This window comes from Ambystoma mexicanum, chromosome 1p (assembly GCF_040938575.1).
Source record: "Ambystoma mexicanum isolate Mex_15411 chromosome 1p, UKY_AmexF1_1, whole genome shotgun sequence".
Classification (NCBI taxonomy): Eukaryota; Metazoa; Chordata; class Amphibia; order Caudata; family Ambystomatidae; genus Ambystoma; species Ambystoma mexicanum.
Genome location: NC_090921.1, coordinates 1,169,777,619 through 1,169,794,199, shown reverse-complemented (window position 1 = coordinate 1,169,794,199; position 16,581 = coordinate 1,169,777,619). Strand labels below are relative to the sequence as shown.

Genomic DNA, 16,581 nt, shown 5'->3' with positions numbered 1-16,581 from the left:
TGGGGTCATGTTTTATGGCCTGCTTGGGATGAAGTGTCAGGTGTGGGGCTTGGCAGACCGTGCATGTTGCTGATCAAGAGACACGGAAAAAGAAAAAAAAGGTTGATTTTCGGGTTCCACTGTAAAGTACAATACTCTTGTTGAAAAATCACATACTGCCATTCCCGCCTGATCCTCTGGGCACAGATCCATTAGCAGAGAAACATGCAGAGACCAGCCTCTTGAAAAACAGACTCCACTTTATTGCTTCACTAAACACAGAGCTTAGTCCACAGAGAAATATTCCAACGCAATGAAAACAGAGGCAGGAATCGAAAAATAGGCATTGCAGAAACTCGAGGTCGAACTCAAACGCTTCTAGCAGCAGTTCTGCAAAGGTCCAGCGTTTTTCTGGGGTTCATCCCTGCGATTGGAGCTGTGTCGCAAGAAAGTCTTGTTTACAGCAGCTTAAACCATTTCTTGGCCACAGTCTGGCAACTCTACAGTCATTTCTGACGGTGTTTCTATTCCACTGGGCTCTTACAAGACCTCTCATTTTGGTGTTTGTTTTGTAGGCGATTAAGTCTGTCACATACACTAATGACCTTTCATAGACACTGTTCTTTGGTAAGTCTCAAAACTGCCTCTGTAGACCTGTGGAGGAAGCATCTGATCAGAGGCACTTAAGCAACATGCATCCAAGCAAAGTGGTACTTAAAGTAAGTGTTAGTTGCAGGTGAGCACCAGGTTCACAGGAACAGAGACTACAGTAAGAAAGACTGAAGGATCAGACCCCCAGGTGCATTGCCAGAAAAAACAATGGAGTCTTTAGCCATTCATTTTCCAACGGGCATCTTCTGCTCATTTTCCAGCCAGTGCGGGTTTGTCCTGGCGGACGATGGGAATGGTTCGCTCTTCGGGCTTTTTGGCTTCAGTGGTTGGTGCCTCGATGGTGAGGATGCCTTCTGGGGAGAGGGCGCTGGTGATGGCTGTCGGGTTCACCACCTTGGGAATCGTGTACCGTCGATGAAACTCCCGGGAGATGAAGCCATGTTCGTCCTGCGAAGGAATCAAAGAAAACAAGTTATGAGGCAACCCAGCCAACAACTACATGGTCCGTTGGCATGACTCGTTCACAGTCACTCCCTCCCCTGGGCCTGTTCTTTTCACTCAGCGCTAGCTCTTTATGCGCTCATGGGGTGCAGAAGCACAAGGGTACCCCCACGTCCAGCGCAGCAATCAGAGGGTGCCTTGCCTCCAGCTCAGTGTCATGTAAACTTAAGTATTGGTCGGGCCCAGTGCCTATTAGAGAATTCCCCTGTGCCAGGCGCGGCCCTTAACCACACTTTACAAGAACAGGGAGCTCAGTTCTGTTGTTCGGCTGATACTTGTTCTTGGTGGGTATTTGAGGCACATACGTTTTGGGAGGTAACTGGGGCTGTGGGGCTTTCATTTGTAAATGTGTCATCTCAGTTCTAATTGCCTATAACTTCATAAAAATGGGCTGGTGATGACAGAGATATGTTTAACAAAAGTAATCGCCAGCCCCTTTGTTTAGGTGCCAACTAAACACATCTTTGAGTCAGAGAGGAGTCTCCGGCGGGGTTCAGTGACGCCCCAACGGGCTCATTCATAATGTTGGTGAGGAGAGGGCGGGGCGCGCACCAAAAAATCTCACATGGGATGCTGGCAGACCCGGGGCCAGCGCTACTGTCACTCCTCCATCCAGACAATTGATCGCCTTAGAATGCGAGAAGGGATCAACTAGGAGTGGTTCCCATTCTTCCCTTTCCCATGGCATTTTCGCAACTTAAAGAGTGGCTATTGACACCCCGGAAAGCATGTCATCCTGCTAACAGCTATAACACCCCCCTCAGTGGGGGATATTACAGCTTGATAATGATGCTGGGACCCACATTAAGGCCTTTTCTTTTGTTGACACTGCTACTTGGTTCCCGGTCCATTACCAGGCGGTAATGCTCCTACTTGAGGGGCAATTGCTTAGACAATACTTCAGGCCTGATTTACATAATAGCTTTCAATGGTACTTTCCCATGTTAAAACATTTTTGTAAATCAGGCCCTAAGATAACTACAGATTACATCTTTTGATTGAAGCGGGGATCATTATTTGACGCTTTAATTGCTGGAATAGTTATACAGTTTCATGGAAAACATACAAACAAAATTATAAGACAAAAACACAATTCGGAAAACGACACTATAATGACAATCAATCACAAATCCAAAGAGCTCATGACACTAAATGATCTCTCACACACATATATCGGCTTTTGTTCCAATTCATCCGATTCATGAATTTTCTTTACTACGATAGAGAATTCACTGCAACATAGGACCAACTCAACCACCTCCAATGACAGTTCTGACCCCGACAGGAAGGTGTTTTGCTGGGACCAGGATTAAAAGGTGCCTCATGTGATGTTTGCTGGACCTGGAAAACTGGGGCCAGTGCACTTCAGCAAACACCACTGATGGACCCTTTCCTGGGGCAGGATTTGGAGTGCACTGCAGAGGCACCTGATAACGCTAGGGCACCAGCTTTCCAATCAAGTAAAATGTTCCTACTTATTATGCCTTCGCCCAACAGACGGTAACCAAGACTACAATGCCTAGAAGGCATTCGTTTGTAAACCGAAAACCCAGGATTCGTAAAGTCGTGTCTCAAAATGCCACTAATTGATGAATCAGACGTATATACTATGGGGGCACGCACCACCCTCCCTCCAGGATAAGCACTGAGTTTAGATAACATCTCTAACTAAGGTGTTTACTCTCCGGATCATATACTCTTAACATTTATGACGAGGCCCACCTGTCTCTCCTCGTGCTTGGCGTGCACCTCCACGTGGTCTCCAATCACTTTCACGTTGAGCTCCTCTGGTGAGAAGTGTTTTACGTCCAAGAGGACCGAGAACTTATCCTTATCCAGCTTCACCTGTGGGGGACAAGGAGAAGAGGGGTGAGGTAGGGCTGAGGATGGGTCTATCAGTTTCCTTTTTGCTCCTGTTGCTCCAGTAGCAACATTTTTTCCTAAGTAATGTCAAAACGCTCAAGGAGATGTCACAACAGAAGATGCTGGGCGCCCGGAGCAAGAACATCCTGAAACGTTGATGCTTGGTGCGCAATGCTAATGTGTTAAAGCGTAAGAACATACCAAGAAAATAATGCTGCTGCTTGACATCTGCCCTCTCTGATCCCAGTGCAATACTCTCCCCTCCAATCCCAGATTATTATTTAATAATACATACAAGGTCAATGGCTTCAGGGCATAACGCGATTGGATACGATGCAAGCAATAGAATTCAGTTTTAGTGCAGGGTCATAGGATGCTGAAACAGCTATTGGTCCTTGGCTTTGCCTCCCATAATAAGTCAATGGAGGCCTCAGTCCCCCATGGCAGTGCAAGGTCCTCCTGATACCGTGGCCCTGCTTGGGCTGGCTGGGGAGTGGGTATAAGAAGCAATGCTGCCTGGTTCTCGGCCTGCCTCTGGGCCCAATAACGAATTCGTGCTTCACTCCGGACTGTGCAGGACACAGTTTAGTGGTCTTGGATCGCACAGTCTGTGGGAACAAGTATAACCCATGAATGACCAAATGGCTGCCAGTGGCTCCGAGCAGGATGGGTGGATGGATGGATAAGGAGGAGGGAGCTCAGTGTGATGCCCTGCTACGTCAGTGGATGAGGAGGAGGAAGCTCAGTGTGATGCCCTGCTACGTCAGTGGATGAGGAGGAGGAAGCTCAGTGTGATGCCCTGCTACCGTCAGTGGATGAGGAGGAGGAAGCTCAGTGTGATGCCCTGCTACGTCAGTGGATGAGGAGGAAGCTCAGTGTGATGCCCTGCTACCGTCAGTGGATGAGGAGGAGGAAGCTCAGTGTGATGCCCTGCTACCGTCAGTGGATGAGGAGGAGGAAGCTCAGTGTGATGCCCTGCTACCGTCAGTGGATGAGGAGGAGGAAGCTCAGTGTGATGCCCTGCTACGTCAGTGGATGAGGAGGAGGAACCTCAGTGTGATGCCCTGCTACCGTCAGTGGATGAGGAGGAGGAAGCTCAGTGTGATGCCCTGCTACCGTCAGTGGATGAGGAGGAGGAAGCTCAGTGTGATGCCCTGCTACGTCAGTGGATGAGGAGGAGGAAGCTCAGTGTGATGCCCTGCTACGTCAGTGGATGAGGAGGAGGAACCTCAGTGTGATGCCCTGCTACCGTCAGTGGATGAGGAGGAGGAAGCTCAGTGTGATGCCCTGCTACCGTCAGTGGATGAGGAGGAGGAAGCTCAGTGTGATGCCCTGCTACCGTCAGTGGATGAGGAGGAGGAAGCTCAGTGTGATGCCCTGCTACGTCAGTGGATGAGGAGGAGGAACCTCAGTGTGATGCCCTGCTACCGTCAGTGGATGAGGAGGAGGAAGCTCAGTGTGATGCCCTGCTACTGTCAGTGGATGAGGAGGAGGAAGCTCAGTGTGATGCCCTGCTACGTCAGTGGATGAGGAGGAGGAAGCTCAGTGTGATGCCCTGCTACGTCAGTGGATGAGGAGGAGGAACCTCAGTGTGATGCCCTGCTACCGTCAGTGGATGAGGAGGAGGAAGCTCAGTGTGATGCCCTGCTACGTCAGTGGATGAGGAGGAGGAAGCTCAGTGTGATGCCCTGCTACGTCAGTGGATGAGGAGGAAGCTCAGTGTGATGCCCTGCTACCGTCAGTGGATGAGGAGGAGGAAGCTCAGTGTGATGCCCTGCTACCGTCAGTGGATGAGGAGGAGGAAGCTCAGTGTGATGCCCTGCTACCGTCAGTGGATGAGGAGGAGGAAGCTCAGTGTGATGCCCTGCTACGTCAGTGGATGAGGAGGAGGAACCTCAGTGTGATGCCCTGCTACCGTCAGTGGATGAGGAGGAGGAAGCTCAGTGTGATGCCCTGCTACCGTCAGTGGATGAGGAGGAGGAAGCTCAGTGTGATGCCCTGCTACGTCAGTGGATGAGGAGGAGGAAGCTCAGTGTGATGCCCTGCTACGTCAGTGGATGAGGAGGAGGAACCTCAGTGTGATGCCCTGCTACCGTCAGTGGATGAGGAGGAGGAAGCTCAGTGTGATGCCCTGCTACCGTCAGTGGATGAGGAGGAGGAAGCTCAGTGTGATGCCCTGCTACCGTCAGTGGATGAGGAGGAGGAAGCTCAGTGTGATGCCCTGCTACGTCAGTGGATGAGGAGGAGGAACCTCAGTGTGATGCCCTGCTACCGTCAGTGGATGAGGAGGAGGAAGCTCAGTGTGATGCCCTGCTACCGTCAGTGGATGAGGAGGAGGAAGCTCAGTGTGATGCCCTGCTACGTCAGTGGATGAGGAGGAGGAAGCTCAGTGTGATGCCCTGCTACGTCAGTGGATGAGGAGGAGGAACCTCAGTGTGATGCCCTGCTACCGTCAGTGGATGAGGAGGAGGAAGCTCAGTGTGATGCCCTGCTACGTCAGTGGATGAGGAGGAGGAAGCTCAGTGTGATGCCCTGCTACCGTCAGTGGATGAGGAGGAGGAAGCTCAGTGTGATGCCCTGCTACCGTCAGTGGATGAGGAGGAGGAAGCTCAGTGTGATGCCCTGCTACGTCAGTGGATGAGGAGGAGGAAGCTCAGTGTGATGCCCTGCTACGTCAGTGGATGAGGAGGAGGAAGCTCAGTGTGATGCCCTGCTACCGTCAGTGGATGAGGAGGAGGAAGCTCAGTGTGATGCCCTGCTACGTCAGTGGATGAGGAGGAAGCTCAGTGTGATGCCCTGCTACCGTCAGTGGATGAGGAGGAGGAAGCTCAGTGTGATGCCCTGCTACCGTCAGTGGATGAGGAGGAGGAAGCTCAGTGTGATGCCCTGCTACCGTCAGTGGATGAGGAGGAGGAAGCTCAGTGTGATGCCCTGCTACGTCAGTGGATGAGGAGGAGGAACCTCAGTGTGATGCCCTGCTACCGTCAGTGGATGAGGAGGAGGAAGCTCAGTGTGATGCCCTGCTACCGTCAGTGGATGAGGAGGAGGAAGCTCAGTGTGATGCCCTGCTACGTCAGTGGATGAGGAGGAGGAAGCTCAGTGTGATGCCCTGCTACGTCAGTGGATGAGGAGGAGGAACCTCAGTGTGATGCCCTGCTACCGTCAGTGGATGAGGAGGAGGAAGCTCAGTGTGATGCCCTGCTACCGTCAGTGGATGAGGAGGAGGAAGCTCAGTGTGATGCCCTGCTACCGTCAGTGGATGAGGAGGAGGAAGCTCAGTGTGATGCCCTGCTACGTCAGTGGATGAGGAGGAGGAACCTCAGTGTGATGCCCTGCTACCGTCAGTGGATGAGGAGGAGGAAGCTCAGTGTGATGCCCTGCTACTGTCAGTGGATGAGGAGGAGGAAGCTCAGTGTGATGCCCTGCTACGTCAGTGGATGAGGAGGAGGAAGCTCAGTGTGATGCCCTGCTACGTCAGTGGATGAGGAGGAGGAACCTCAGTGTGATGCCCTGCTACCGTCAGTGGATGAGGAGGAGGAAGCTCAGTGTGATGCCCTGCTACGTCAGTGGATGAGGAGGAGGAAGCTCAGTGTGATGCCCTGCTACGTCAGTGGATGAGGAGGAAGCTCAGTGTGATGCCCTGCTACCGTCAGTGGATGAGGAGGAGGAAGCTCAGTGTGATGCCCTGCTACCGTCAGTGGATGAGGAGGAGGAAGCTCAGTGTGATGCCCTGCTACCGTCAGTGGATGAGGAGGAGGAAGCTCAGTGTGATGCCCTGCTACGTCAGTGGATGAGGAGGAGGAACCTCAGTGTGATGCCCTGCTACCGTCAGTGGATGAGGAGGAGGAAGCTCAGTGTGATGCCCTGCTACCGTCAGTGGATGAGGAGGAGGAAGCTCAGTGTGATGCCCTGCTACGTCAGTGGATGAGGAGGAGGAAGCTCAGTGTGATGCCCTGCTACGTCAGTGGATGAGGAGGAGGAACCTCAGTGTGATGCCCTGCTACCGTCAGTGGATGAGGAGGAGGAAGCTCAGTGTGATGCCCTGCTACCGTCAGTGGATGAGGAGGAGGAAGCTCAGTGTGATGCCCTGCTACCGTCAGTGGATGAGGAGGAGGAAGCTCAGTGTGATGCCCTGCTACGTCAGTGGATGAGGAGGAGGAACCTCAGTGTGATGCCCTGCTACCGTCAGTGGATGAGGAGGAGGAAGCTCAGTGTGATGCCCTGCTACCGTCAGTGGATGAGGAGGAGGAAGCTCAGTGTGATGCCCTGCTACGTCAGTGGATGAGGAGGAGGAAGCTCAGTGTGATGCCCTGCTACGTCAGTGGATGAGGAGGAGGAACCTCAGTGTGATGCCCTGCTACCGTCAGTGGATGAGGAGGAGGAAGCTCAGTGTGATGCCCTGCTACGTCAGTGGATGAGGAGGAGGAAGCTCAGTGTGATGCCCTGCTACCGTCAGTGGATGAGGAGGAGGAAGCTCAGTGTGATGCCCTGCTACCGTCAGTGGATGAGGAGGAGGAAGCTCAGTGTGATGCCCTGCTACCGTCAGTGGATGAGGAGGAGGAAGCTCAGTGTGATGCCCTGCTACGTCAGTGGATGAGGAGGAGGAAGCTCAGTGTGATGCCCTGCTACCGTCAGTGGATGAGGAGGAGGAAGCTCAGTGTGATGCCCTGCTACGTCAGTGGATGAGGAGGAGGAAGCTCAGTGTGATGCCCTGCTACCGTCAGTGGATGAGGAGGAGGAAGCTCAGTGTGATGCCCTGCTACGTCAGTGGATGAGGAGGAAGCTCAGTGTGATGCCCTGCTACCGTCAGTGGATGAGGAGGAGGAAGCTCAGTGTGATGCCCTCCTACGTCAGTGGATGAGGAGGAGGAACCTCAGTGTGATGCCCTCCTACGTCAGTGGATGAGGAGGAGGAACCTCAGTGTGATGCCCTGCTACCGTCAGTGGGGTAGGTGTGGGCCCGTTTGATGCCTCGGTGATCCGGTGAGGCTAGGCCCACGCTCTGTGTATTCAATCACGGTGTCCTGATCTCCCGAGGACAGGCCTTGGTATGAGCTACCAGTGTGACACCTGTGTTTGAGCATGATGCAGTGGTAGATTGGTAGTAGGCCCTGGAATGTGGCAGGGATCGCAGGTGCATTAATAGCTGAACAAGCAGAGTCCACCAGGCAGTCATCTGACCATATTGTGACCCATTGATGGAGATGGCAAATCCAGAAATCTGTTACAATTCCACCTTGTTATGGTATGTGCAGTAGTTTTAATCGTATATTGTATATTTTGTAAGTGGCATTAAAAAATTAACTGATTACATTGATTTTAACATGATATGCATTGCTGCCAGATTCAAGCATTGATAACGGACTGGATTCCAGATCCATACATCTGTATGACATTCCATTCCATATCCAATCGCCTCCTGCCACCATTTATGTGTATGGTTTAACCATATGCCCTGCATCAACTCCACTGGTTCCACGAGGGATGCAATAATCAAACAAGCATTGGCAAAGCCTACAGTTTTGACTTGTGTGTAGGCATTGAATAGTCATTTGGAAAAGTCATTTACCGGATGGTATTAACTGACCATACAATGGCAACAGATGGAAAATGGGGCTAGTACTTGGCCATATTATGTCAGTGTGTGGCAAAGGCTACATATTAGAGGGTCTGCAGTAGCGGCCCTGTGGTTATGATTAAGTTGCTCAACTCATAGAAAGAGCACGTTTTGGGCAGCTTATAACTTTGTTGTCCCCCAAACCCCTCTGAAGGAATCCTCACCAAACTTTGCAATAAAAGTATATGGGCCCCACAGAATGATTTTGCAAAGTTTGCTCCAGTTTCATCCAGGGGAGAAATGTTATAGAGGGGGTGGGTGGAAAAATGTGTGGAAATCCTCATCAACGTAATGGAAGAAAAAAAATGTGCTCACACCTACAGCCCAAATTGCTGGAGAGATTTTTACCAAATTTGCCCCAATAGCGGCTTGGTCATGAAAGCATGCTTTTGTAAATTTGGTGTAAATCCGTCCAGTCATTTTTTTTTTAACGGCCTGATCCGGAGTCCACGTACTTGTAAAAACAAATGAAACAATCTCTGTGGAGGTGAGGGGTGATGAGGATGGGATGGGATAGGGCCATAAAAAGTCAAAAATCAAGTGTTTGTTCTTCATCTCAGATGTTCAGGGACATCCATGCATATTTCTGCATTACAGGGTCGGTGAAAAGCAGTTGTTGGATGGCTTATAACTTTGGCACCACTCAATGAAACTGCATGAGATTTCACAATATCATTTAGACCTAACCCTGAATGGAGCTGTACACGTACGCACGCATGCACGCACGCACGCGTGCACACACACACACACACTTAAAAAAAATCACAGCAATGAACAGATGTGAAGACACTGAATTAAGACCCTTTAATTACACTCGTAGAACATTTCCTGCTGCCATTAACTCTCAAGAGGACTGCTTAGAAAAAACACTGGTATTCATTCCATGGCAGCAGAATCTTTGACGCCACTACTGTGACAGAGCTAGTTCAAATACATCTCAGTTGGCCATATTTTGGGTGCCCATGGCCATGGGCAGTCAATGGTTGGTTAATAGAACCAAACAATACCCACAAGATATAGGCATCCCTCCCCGTATCCCATCTTCCTGTACTCTCTGATGCAATAGTTTAGCTTATAGATGACACTGAAAAAGGATCTCATTTTGTGATCCGGTGGCAGCTATGCTATACTGCAACTGAACACGTTAAATGTACAGTAATTATACAACAAATTCATTTAAAAAGTTGGTGTTAAAAAAAAAACGCTACAGAAATAAAACAAATGTGCAGAGGTGAATTAAGGTACGCCTTCAGACGAGTAAATATATGCATGCCTAGGGCACTCCAGCAAAGCAGTCGTGACACACCCAAAGCCATATAAATTCAGACACACCCAAACGCAATATAATATCCACACCGCTCATCTCAAGCAGCGTTGGTCCCCAGTCCTCAGTGACACAACCCTTTATATGCATGTGACCCCCTCGTTATAGTTAATGGGTACCAATTCAATTGGGTAATAAATGACTGTGCATGTTACATCAAGGGGCAGACACACTATTGAAGGGGACCCTTCCACACTCAAACCCCTAAGAAGCAGAGACACAATAGTGTATATGTATTTCGTCATTTATAAAGTACAGGAAACCCTCGGGCATGAAGGCGTTGGTTACATAAAAGAATACGAAGCACAGTCAGGCAGCCCATTCAGTTGGATAAATAAGGAAAGGCTAGTGGTAGGCTGTAGTTTCACGATCTTCATAGAATAGCCAGGTATTTAGATGCCTGCGGAAGGCCCAGTACAAGAGTTCGGATCTTAGCAATGGTGGCATGGCATTCCAGTTCTTCGCCGCAATGACCAGGAAGCTGATCCTTCCTGATCTTTGACGATTAAATCTTGGAATGGAGAGCGAATGTGTGTAGGAGCAGGTATGTTGGACTGATATTTGGTGAACTTTAGGGACAGATACTTTGGGGTATTGTTGGTGATGCACTTGTGGGTGATAGCAAGTTTTAAACAATGCGATCGCGGATAGGCAACCAGTGCACTTTTCATCTGACTGCAGAAACATGACCTTTTTAAGGGATGGCCGAGGCTGCTCTCAGGGCATTGTTTTGAATAACTTGCAGCTTTATGTTGCAAGCGCAAGTGCCAGCAAATAGTGAGTTACAGTAGTCCAATCTGGATCCTATCACTGCTCTTGCTAACGTGATGCAACTGTCAGGAGAGAGGGAAGGTCTGTAAGCATTGATTGTTTTCGTGGTATAGGCTGCTGAGGAGACAATTGCATTTACTTGCTTGGTTAGTGACAGGTTGGAGTCCAAGTAGACCCCAAGGGTTTTGACTTTGTGAGAGACTGGGACAATGTTTATGCTCCGTCAATTTTCTTTAACCGAGATTGCGGTCCGACCAAGAGCAGCTTGGTCTTGTGGTCCTGGCTTGGCAGACCTCTCCTATGTTTGTGTCAAGAGAATAATCTCCTGTAATGGTACCATCTGCGTAGTTGCTGTAGGAGATAGCCCGAGTGTCCAGAAGATCGAAAAGTGGCTTTGTGAACACAATGGGAAGACACATTCGCATCACAAATACCCAGCATTCACTCTGCTATGCACACATTTCAATGTCATTCTTTGCAGTAGCTCACTTCTTTTTAGCCTGTACTTTTCTCATGTTTTTCTGTTTATTAGATTTTTCTTCCCTCTCCTCTTCGTTCTCTTTATATTTCTTTTTTCTCTCCTTCTCGGTTTGCCCCCTCTGTGGCAGCTACTCTCTCTGGTTCTGTATTTTTCTTTTTTCTCCCCGATTCTATTTTGGTCACCCCCTGAGCCTCTCAGTCTGTGGTTCGCCCTTCAGGGAGTCACACTGCCCATCTCCGCGTCGACGGTACACTGTCGCTAATGCATGGATCGCTGCCCGTCCCCGGTTGCCCCACTGGATTCTGTTTTCTCCTCCTTGTTGTGTGGCACTGACTGCACTTGTGCGTGCATTGTTTGCAGCGCGCCTGCTCCTGGTGTCTATATTGCTGCCTGAGGTTTGCCATCTGCTTGCCCCGCCCTCTGTCACGCCCACACCCAGAAAGCTCGAGAATAAATACCGTCAGTACACAGACGCTCATTTAGGGGACAGGCTGCTGCACGCACTCCCCGATACTACTGCACCTCTGCTTTGAACGTCAAATCCAGCTACTTCGGTCCCATCGTAGCCGACTCACACCCGAGGTCGATAAAGCGGGTTAAACAAGTACCATGGAGATGTCCGTGCAAATATTAGATTCTGCCCCCAGGCCCCATCTACCTTTCTCCAGACAAATAGACTCCACCATTATTATAACACCAAATCAGTTCTGGTGCACGCTATACTAACGGATGATAATACCAGCCAGCCTCGAAAATGATGACAACTTTTTATGCCATTTTTTCGGATTTATACAACTTTGAAATTACAACACTGCCTGCAGAGATATGTGTAAATTATACCTCCATGGCCATGGGTTGATAAGACGGCGGCAGCGATGTGGGTGTAACCGCCCGTTAGACCAATGTGGTGAAGCTCAGTGGGATAGCTCAACTGGTCAATGCCCCTGCCGTAAGTTATTTTTCTAGGACCCTAAAAGGTCGGGACTCGTCTTTCTATCAATACGCCTAGCATTGAATGATCCCACATTATAGTATTACCCGTTGTTGATGACGAAACTGCGTTCAATAAGGGACTTACCTCTGAGAGCCCCGTCTCCGTCGGGAACTGCATGCTCGGGAAGCGGCTGTAAGGGAAGAGGCTGCCGGAGAACCCAGGCTCCAGGTCAGTCTCCAGGAGTCCCTCGCCAAAGCGCTGGTGGAAGATGCGGCTGCTGGGGATGAAGGATGCAATTGGGAAGTAGGGGCGCCTCATCCAGGGGTGGTGAATAGTGACGTCCATGGTGCCAGGGGTCTTCGGTCCGCGAGGCTCAGTGGTAACGGAATAGAGAACGCGCAGCTTTCAGTCCTGCTGCACGGGCTGCCTGTGCTCCAGTTATATAGGGCTGGGCGCAGAGCCCTGGAAAGAGCCAGAACATTGCAGAAGCCGCCCGAGTGCCAGAAGAGGGCAGATCATTCCAGGCTGCCCCGTGCCCGCCCGCAGGGGCTGAGCCTCTGTCTCAGCGAGGGGGAGGGTGGTGGAAGGAGGCGGAGCGAAGGGGGAGTGAAAAGAAAGAGAACCAGGGAGGTTTTTTAACGACAATGATTCCTATAACTCTTCAATAAGTTTCACGATGTTGGTTCTCATAAAGACTATTGTGGGCAAGTGATATTTTAGACATCACTTGTTTTTAAAGTACCACCCACTTATGGGTTTTGATTACAGGCTATTTGGCAGATAAGGTAAATATGGAGGACCGCATACAGTAAATATGGTTTATTTACGTGATTTGGGCTAAACTTCACAAAAACACCCAGACTCTCCATGAGTGGAAAAGGTTGCTTTAATGTGACAGGCAAAGCTTACAAACCTTGCTACCTGCCCCCCCCCCCTCCCCGATACCTCCTTTAAAATATTCCTTCCCCCTTCACCACCCCAACATCTTTCCCAACTTTATCCATGTTCTCTTCCCAAGCCAACACCCATCCTTCTACCCTACCTCTTCCCCTTTCTTAAAATTCGAGCGAGCCTGTCCATCAAAACAGTACTAACCACCCTCTTGATCGTGATAATAAGCCTTCAGCTTCCACCACCATCATTTAATAATAGGCCTCATTACAAGTCAGGCGGTAACCCTGCCGCTGCTACCAGCGGGTTGCTGCTGGACTTGCAATATTTACCTGCGCCTGGCTTTCCAGTAACACAGGGTTATTACAACCCCAACCTTCTAGGAAGTCAGGCGCTGGGAAATGGTAAGTCCCCATTACCATTTGAGTCCCATAGGATTCAACGGGAAGGCGGTCTACGGAAGAACCAGCGGTGCTTTCGGTGAAGCTCTGCGGGCTGGTGCCGTTCTGCCCGCCAGGTCTAACCCTGGCGGCAGAACGGCACCCACCTACAAACTTGTACTTTGCTGGTCCAGAAACAACGGTGCCGGCAACGGCATGCAATTCCCAAAACTGCCACTGCTTCCCCCCAGTGAAGCAAACACTTTCAGAGACTTCCGAAAACCACTCCCTACCTTCAATTACCCCTCCTCTTCTTTAAGTATTGCCCGGCACTTGGCAACCCCATACTTGCCGGCTTCTCACTACCTTAACTGGACCTGACAATGCCACTCACCTTTCGCCGGAGGCCCCAAAACCCCCTTTCCTCTCCCTAATGCTAATCCTGTTATCTCCCTGGACCTAACTCTACTACAGCAACAAAATCATCTCCTCCTATACCACCCCCCTGTTTTTTGCCTAACACTAATTCCAATCCCTGATAGTCCCCCCTGTCCTCGTACCAAATACCCCTGGGCCTCTGTCTCTACTATAACCACAAACCCGGCATAGACAACTTCCTGCATAGTCTGGCCCATAACTTGCCGCCCCTTCCTTTCTCCCCCCCACTTGCTGTCCTTTCTCCCAACCCCCCCTGCCTCTTGCTAGCATTTCTTCCCGCCCCCAACCGTTTTTCATACTTCCCATCCTCTTTGCCCTCTAGGCCCAACCAGACCCCGAGACCCATTATTGAAACATTACATTCCGAGAATTGCCCCCTTATCGTCACCCTCGACATCCCGGTTAGATCAATCAGAGCATGTAAAAATTACCTCCCCAATTCTATTGCATTGCTAACTCCTCAGCCACCACTTAATCCTGTAACTCTGCTTGCACTCTTACGCCCCAACCCAAACCTAGCTCCTCGCCGTCAACAGTACCTATCCATGCCCACACCAGCCCAGTGTTTTCCTCTGGCGTTCCCCCTTCCACAAGGTCTGCCCTCCCTGTGACAGGGGTCGTCTTCCCCACCGCTTAGCCGTTCCTCATACCTCACCACAATTCACCTTCAAGACCCCCTTTGTTGCCACTTAAAAACTCACCATATCATCTCACTAATTCCCCAAATCAGTTTTTTCAATCCTGTTTTCCCCCCAAAGTGACCTATATCCTCTTATTCCCTTGGGTGAGCAGGAGCCCTGTACAACCATACACTAACTCCAACCATTACAGTCACCTAGAGGGGCACCCCCTTTTCTCCTTTACCCCATCCCTTAGCTGTCAGATCCTTGACTACACCACCCATACTCCGCACTGGTACTCCCTTGGCTACCTAACGATCCAATTATACCAATTGCCACACCGTACTCCCCTTTGCGATGCTCCAGCAGAAAGCTGCACTCCCAATACACAAGGGGCTGTCCGTCCACCCTCTGCCCATGGACTTTAATTTGCACTCCCATCGACCTCACTTAATACCTTTGCACACCTTCTCTTTTGCCCTGCCGCCCTGCACCTCTCCCCTACCATGCTCAAGCAGACTGCTGCACCCCCCAAGTACACCAGGGGCAGCCAGCGCCCTCTTTCCATGCATTTTAACTTACACTCCCATCAACCTCCCATAGCCCTACGCATCCCTCCTCTTTATGCGCTGAAACGCTGTGTGCCATCCGCACTACACCCGAAACCTTCGCACCCCACTGATGCACCCCCTGTTGCTACTGGGATGCGACCTCTCTTACCCCCCCCTGCATAACCCCCCACCTGGGGGGCGTCCCATGTATTTAAGGCATCTGCCCCATCTGAACCCTAGCACACTTCACCTTATTAAAGATCATTGCGCCCGAAAGCGTTCCCTTTTTTTGGTGCTTTTGCCATAACCATTTTATCCTCCGTGCTAGCTCTCCCTTCCTCTCCATGACCTTTCCCTCGTCTTCAACACGTTCCTTAGTTCCCAGGCTTAATGTTCATTCATCAGCCAATTCTGCAGACCCATTTCACCCTCCACTGGGTACACCATTAAACCCCTTGTCCCCTTCCAGTCCCTCTGGAACCAGCCCGTTCACTGACCCAATTGTACCCCTACTTGGGTACTCCATAAACAGCTTGTCATCCTCAGTTTCCCTTGCGCCGTCTCTTTCCTCCTTCACATATCCCTTCTTACAACCATGCCTGCCTACTCATTCCCTGCAACATCCTTTCCGACCCTCTTCCTCTGACTCTTCCCTCTCTGGTAATGATCACGATTCCAAACCGCCCATGCACGATCTCAACTACTTGAGCCCCTCTGCACGGTTCCCTTTTCCCATATATATTACCCTATTCACACCGCTCACCCATAGCTAAACCCAGAGTCAAACTGGGCCATACAATTGTCTCGGGCACCATTAAAAAAGTGGCCCACTGTTCTACTGTTGCAAATGGCTATTAATTCCTTTTCTGACACTATTTGAATAGTATCTAAGGGGTAGTTTTTTAATAAAATGTGATGCAAATTGTGCATTTTAAGGAATTTTTATTCAGCAACACTGATCAAAACGATTAGTCGCATAGTGAAGTAGCTCATTAAACCGGCCCATATTGGCCAAAAAAGTGGCCCACTTTGACCCAAAAAACAGGCCCACACCAGCATTTTGCGTTTTTGGTTCGGCCATGGGCCTATTGCCCTATAGGCCAGTCTGACCCTGGCTAATCCTTGCTGCCATTACTCTGCTGCCAAACTACCACCTGCGTAACGCTCACCACGTTATATGCACTCTTCGTACAGTGAACTTCGGGTTGTGGACAAAGCTAACCTTTCTTATCCAATGCTATCTTTTCTTCATTCGAGGCTGCCAGCAGGTATCACAGGCAATGCAGGAAAGCCTCTATCAATTTAATGGAGATCTTAGTATATATATTATGTATATTATTATATGTATGTATATTCAGTGAAAAAGCATTGTTGAAAGGACACTATGGTTAAGTTTCACTAATAAAAACCTATCAAATTCAGTGAAAAAACGTTTTTAAAGGGATGTTATGATTACAAGTAAAATCGAAAAACCCGAGAAATTCGCCAGTTATGGTAAGCTATGCAACCATAATTCGCCCCATCACCATGCACTGCAAAGACTAACACCCGGGCCATCAAAGATGACATCACTGTGATGAGATCACAAATGGCATAATTGATGACATCACTGAGTAGACA

At 49.9% G+C, this 16,581-nt stretch overlaps 1 protein-coding gene across 1 annotated transcript; it reads right to left on the bottom strand.

Moving 5' to 3' along the window:
• Positions 1 to 221: 221 nt before the first annotated feature.
• Positions 222 to 12,640, bottom strand: HSPB6 (heat shock protein family B (small) member 6). The gene is made up of 3 exons (XM_069604870.1): positions 12,226 to 12,640; positions 2,815 to 2,937; positions 222 to 1,038 (listed from the first exon to the last, which is right to left on the bottom strand). The coding sequence occupies exons 1-3, from the start codon at positions 12,424 to 12,426 to the stop codon at positions 841 to 843; spliced, it is 522 nt and encodes a 173-aa protein (XP_069460971.1). The 5' UTR covers positions 12,427 to 12,640; the 3' UTR covers positions 222 to 840.
• Between the last annotated feature and the right edge of the window lie 3,941 nt (positions 12,641 to 16,581).

Excerpts from the sequence above, each read along its gene's own strand:
- HSPB6 (XM_069604870.1), bottom strand. The coding sequence starts at position 12,426 with ATGGACGTCACTATTCACCACCCCTGGATGAGGCGCCCCTACTTCCCA. Across the intron at positions 2,938-12,225 it reads CGGAGACGGGGCTCTCAGAG|GTGAAGCTGGATAAGGATAA; the intron begins GTAAGTCCCTTA and ends TGTCCCCCACAG. Across the intron at positions 1,039-2,814 it reads CCAAGCACGAGGAGAGACAG|GACGAACATGGCTTCATCTC; the intron begins GTGGGCCTCGTC and ends ATTCCTTCGCAG.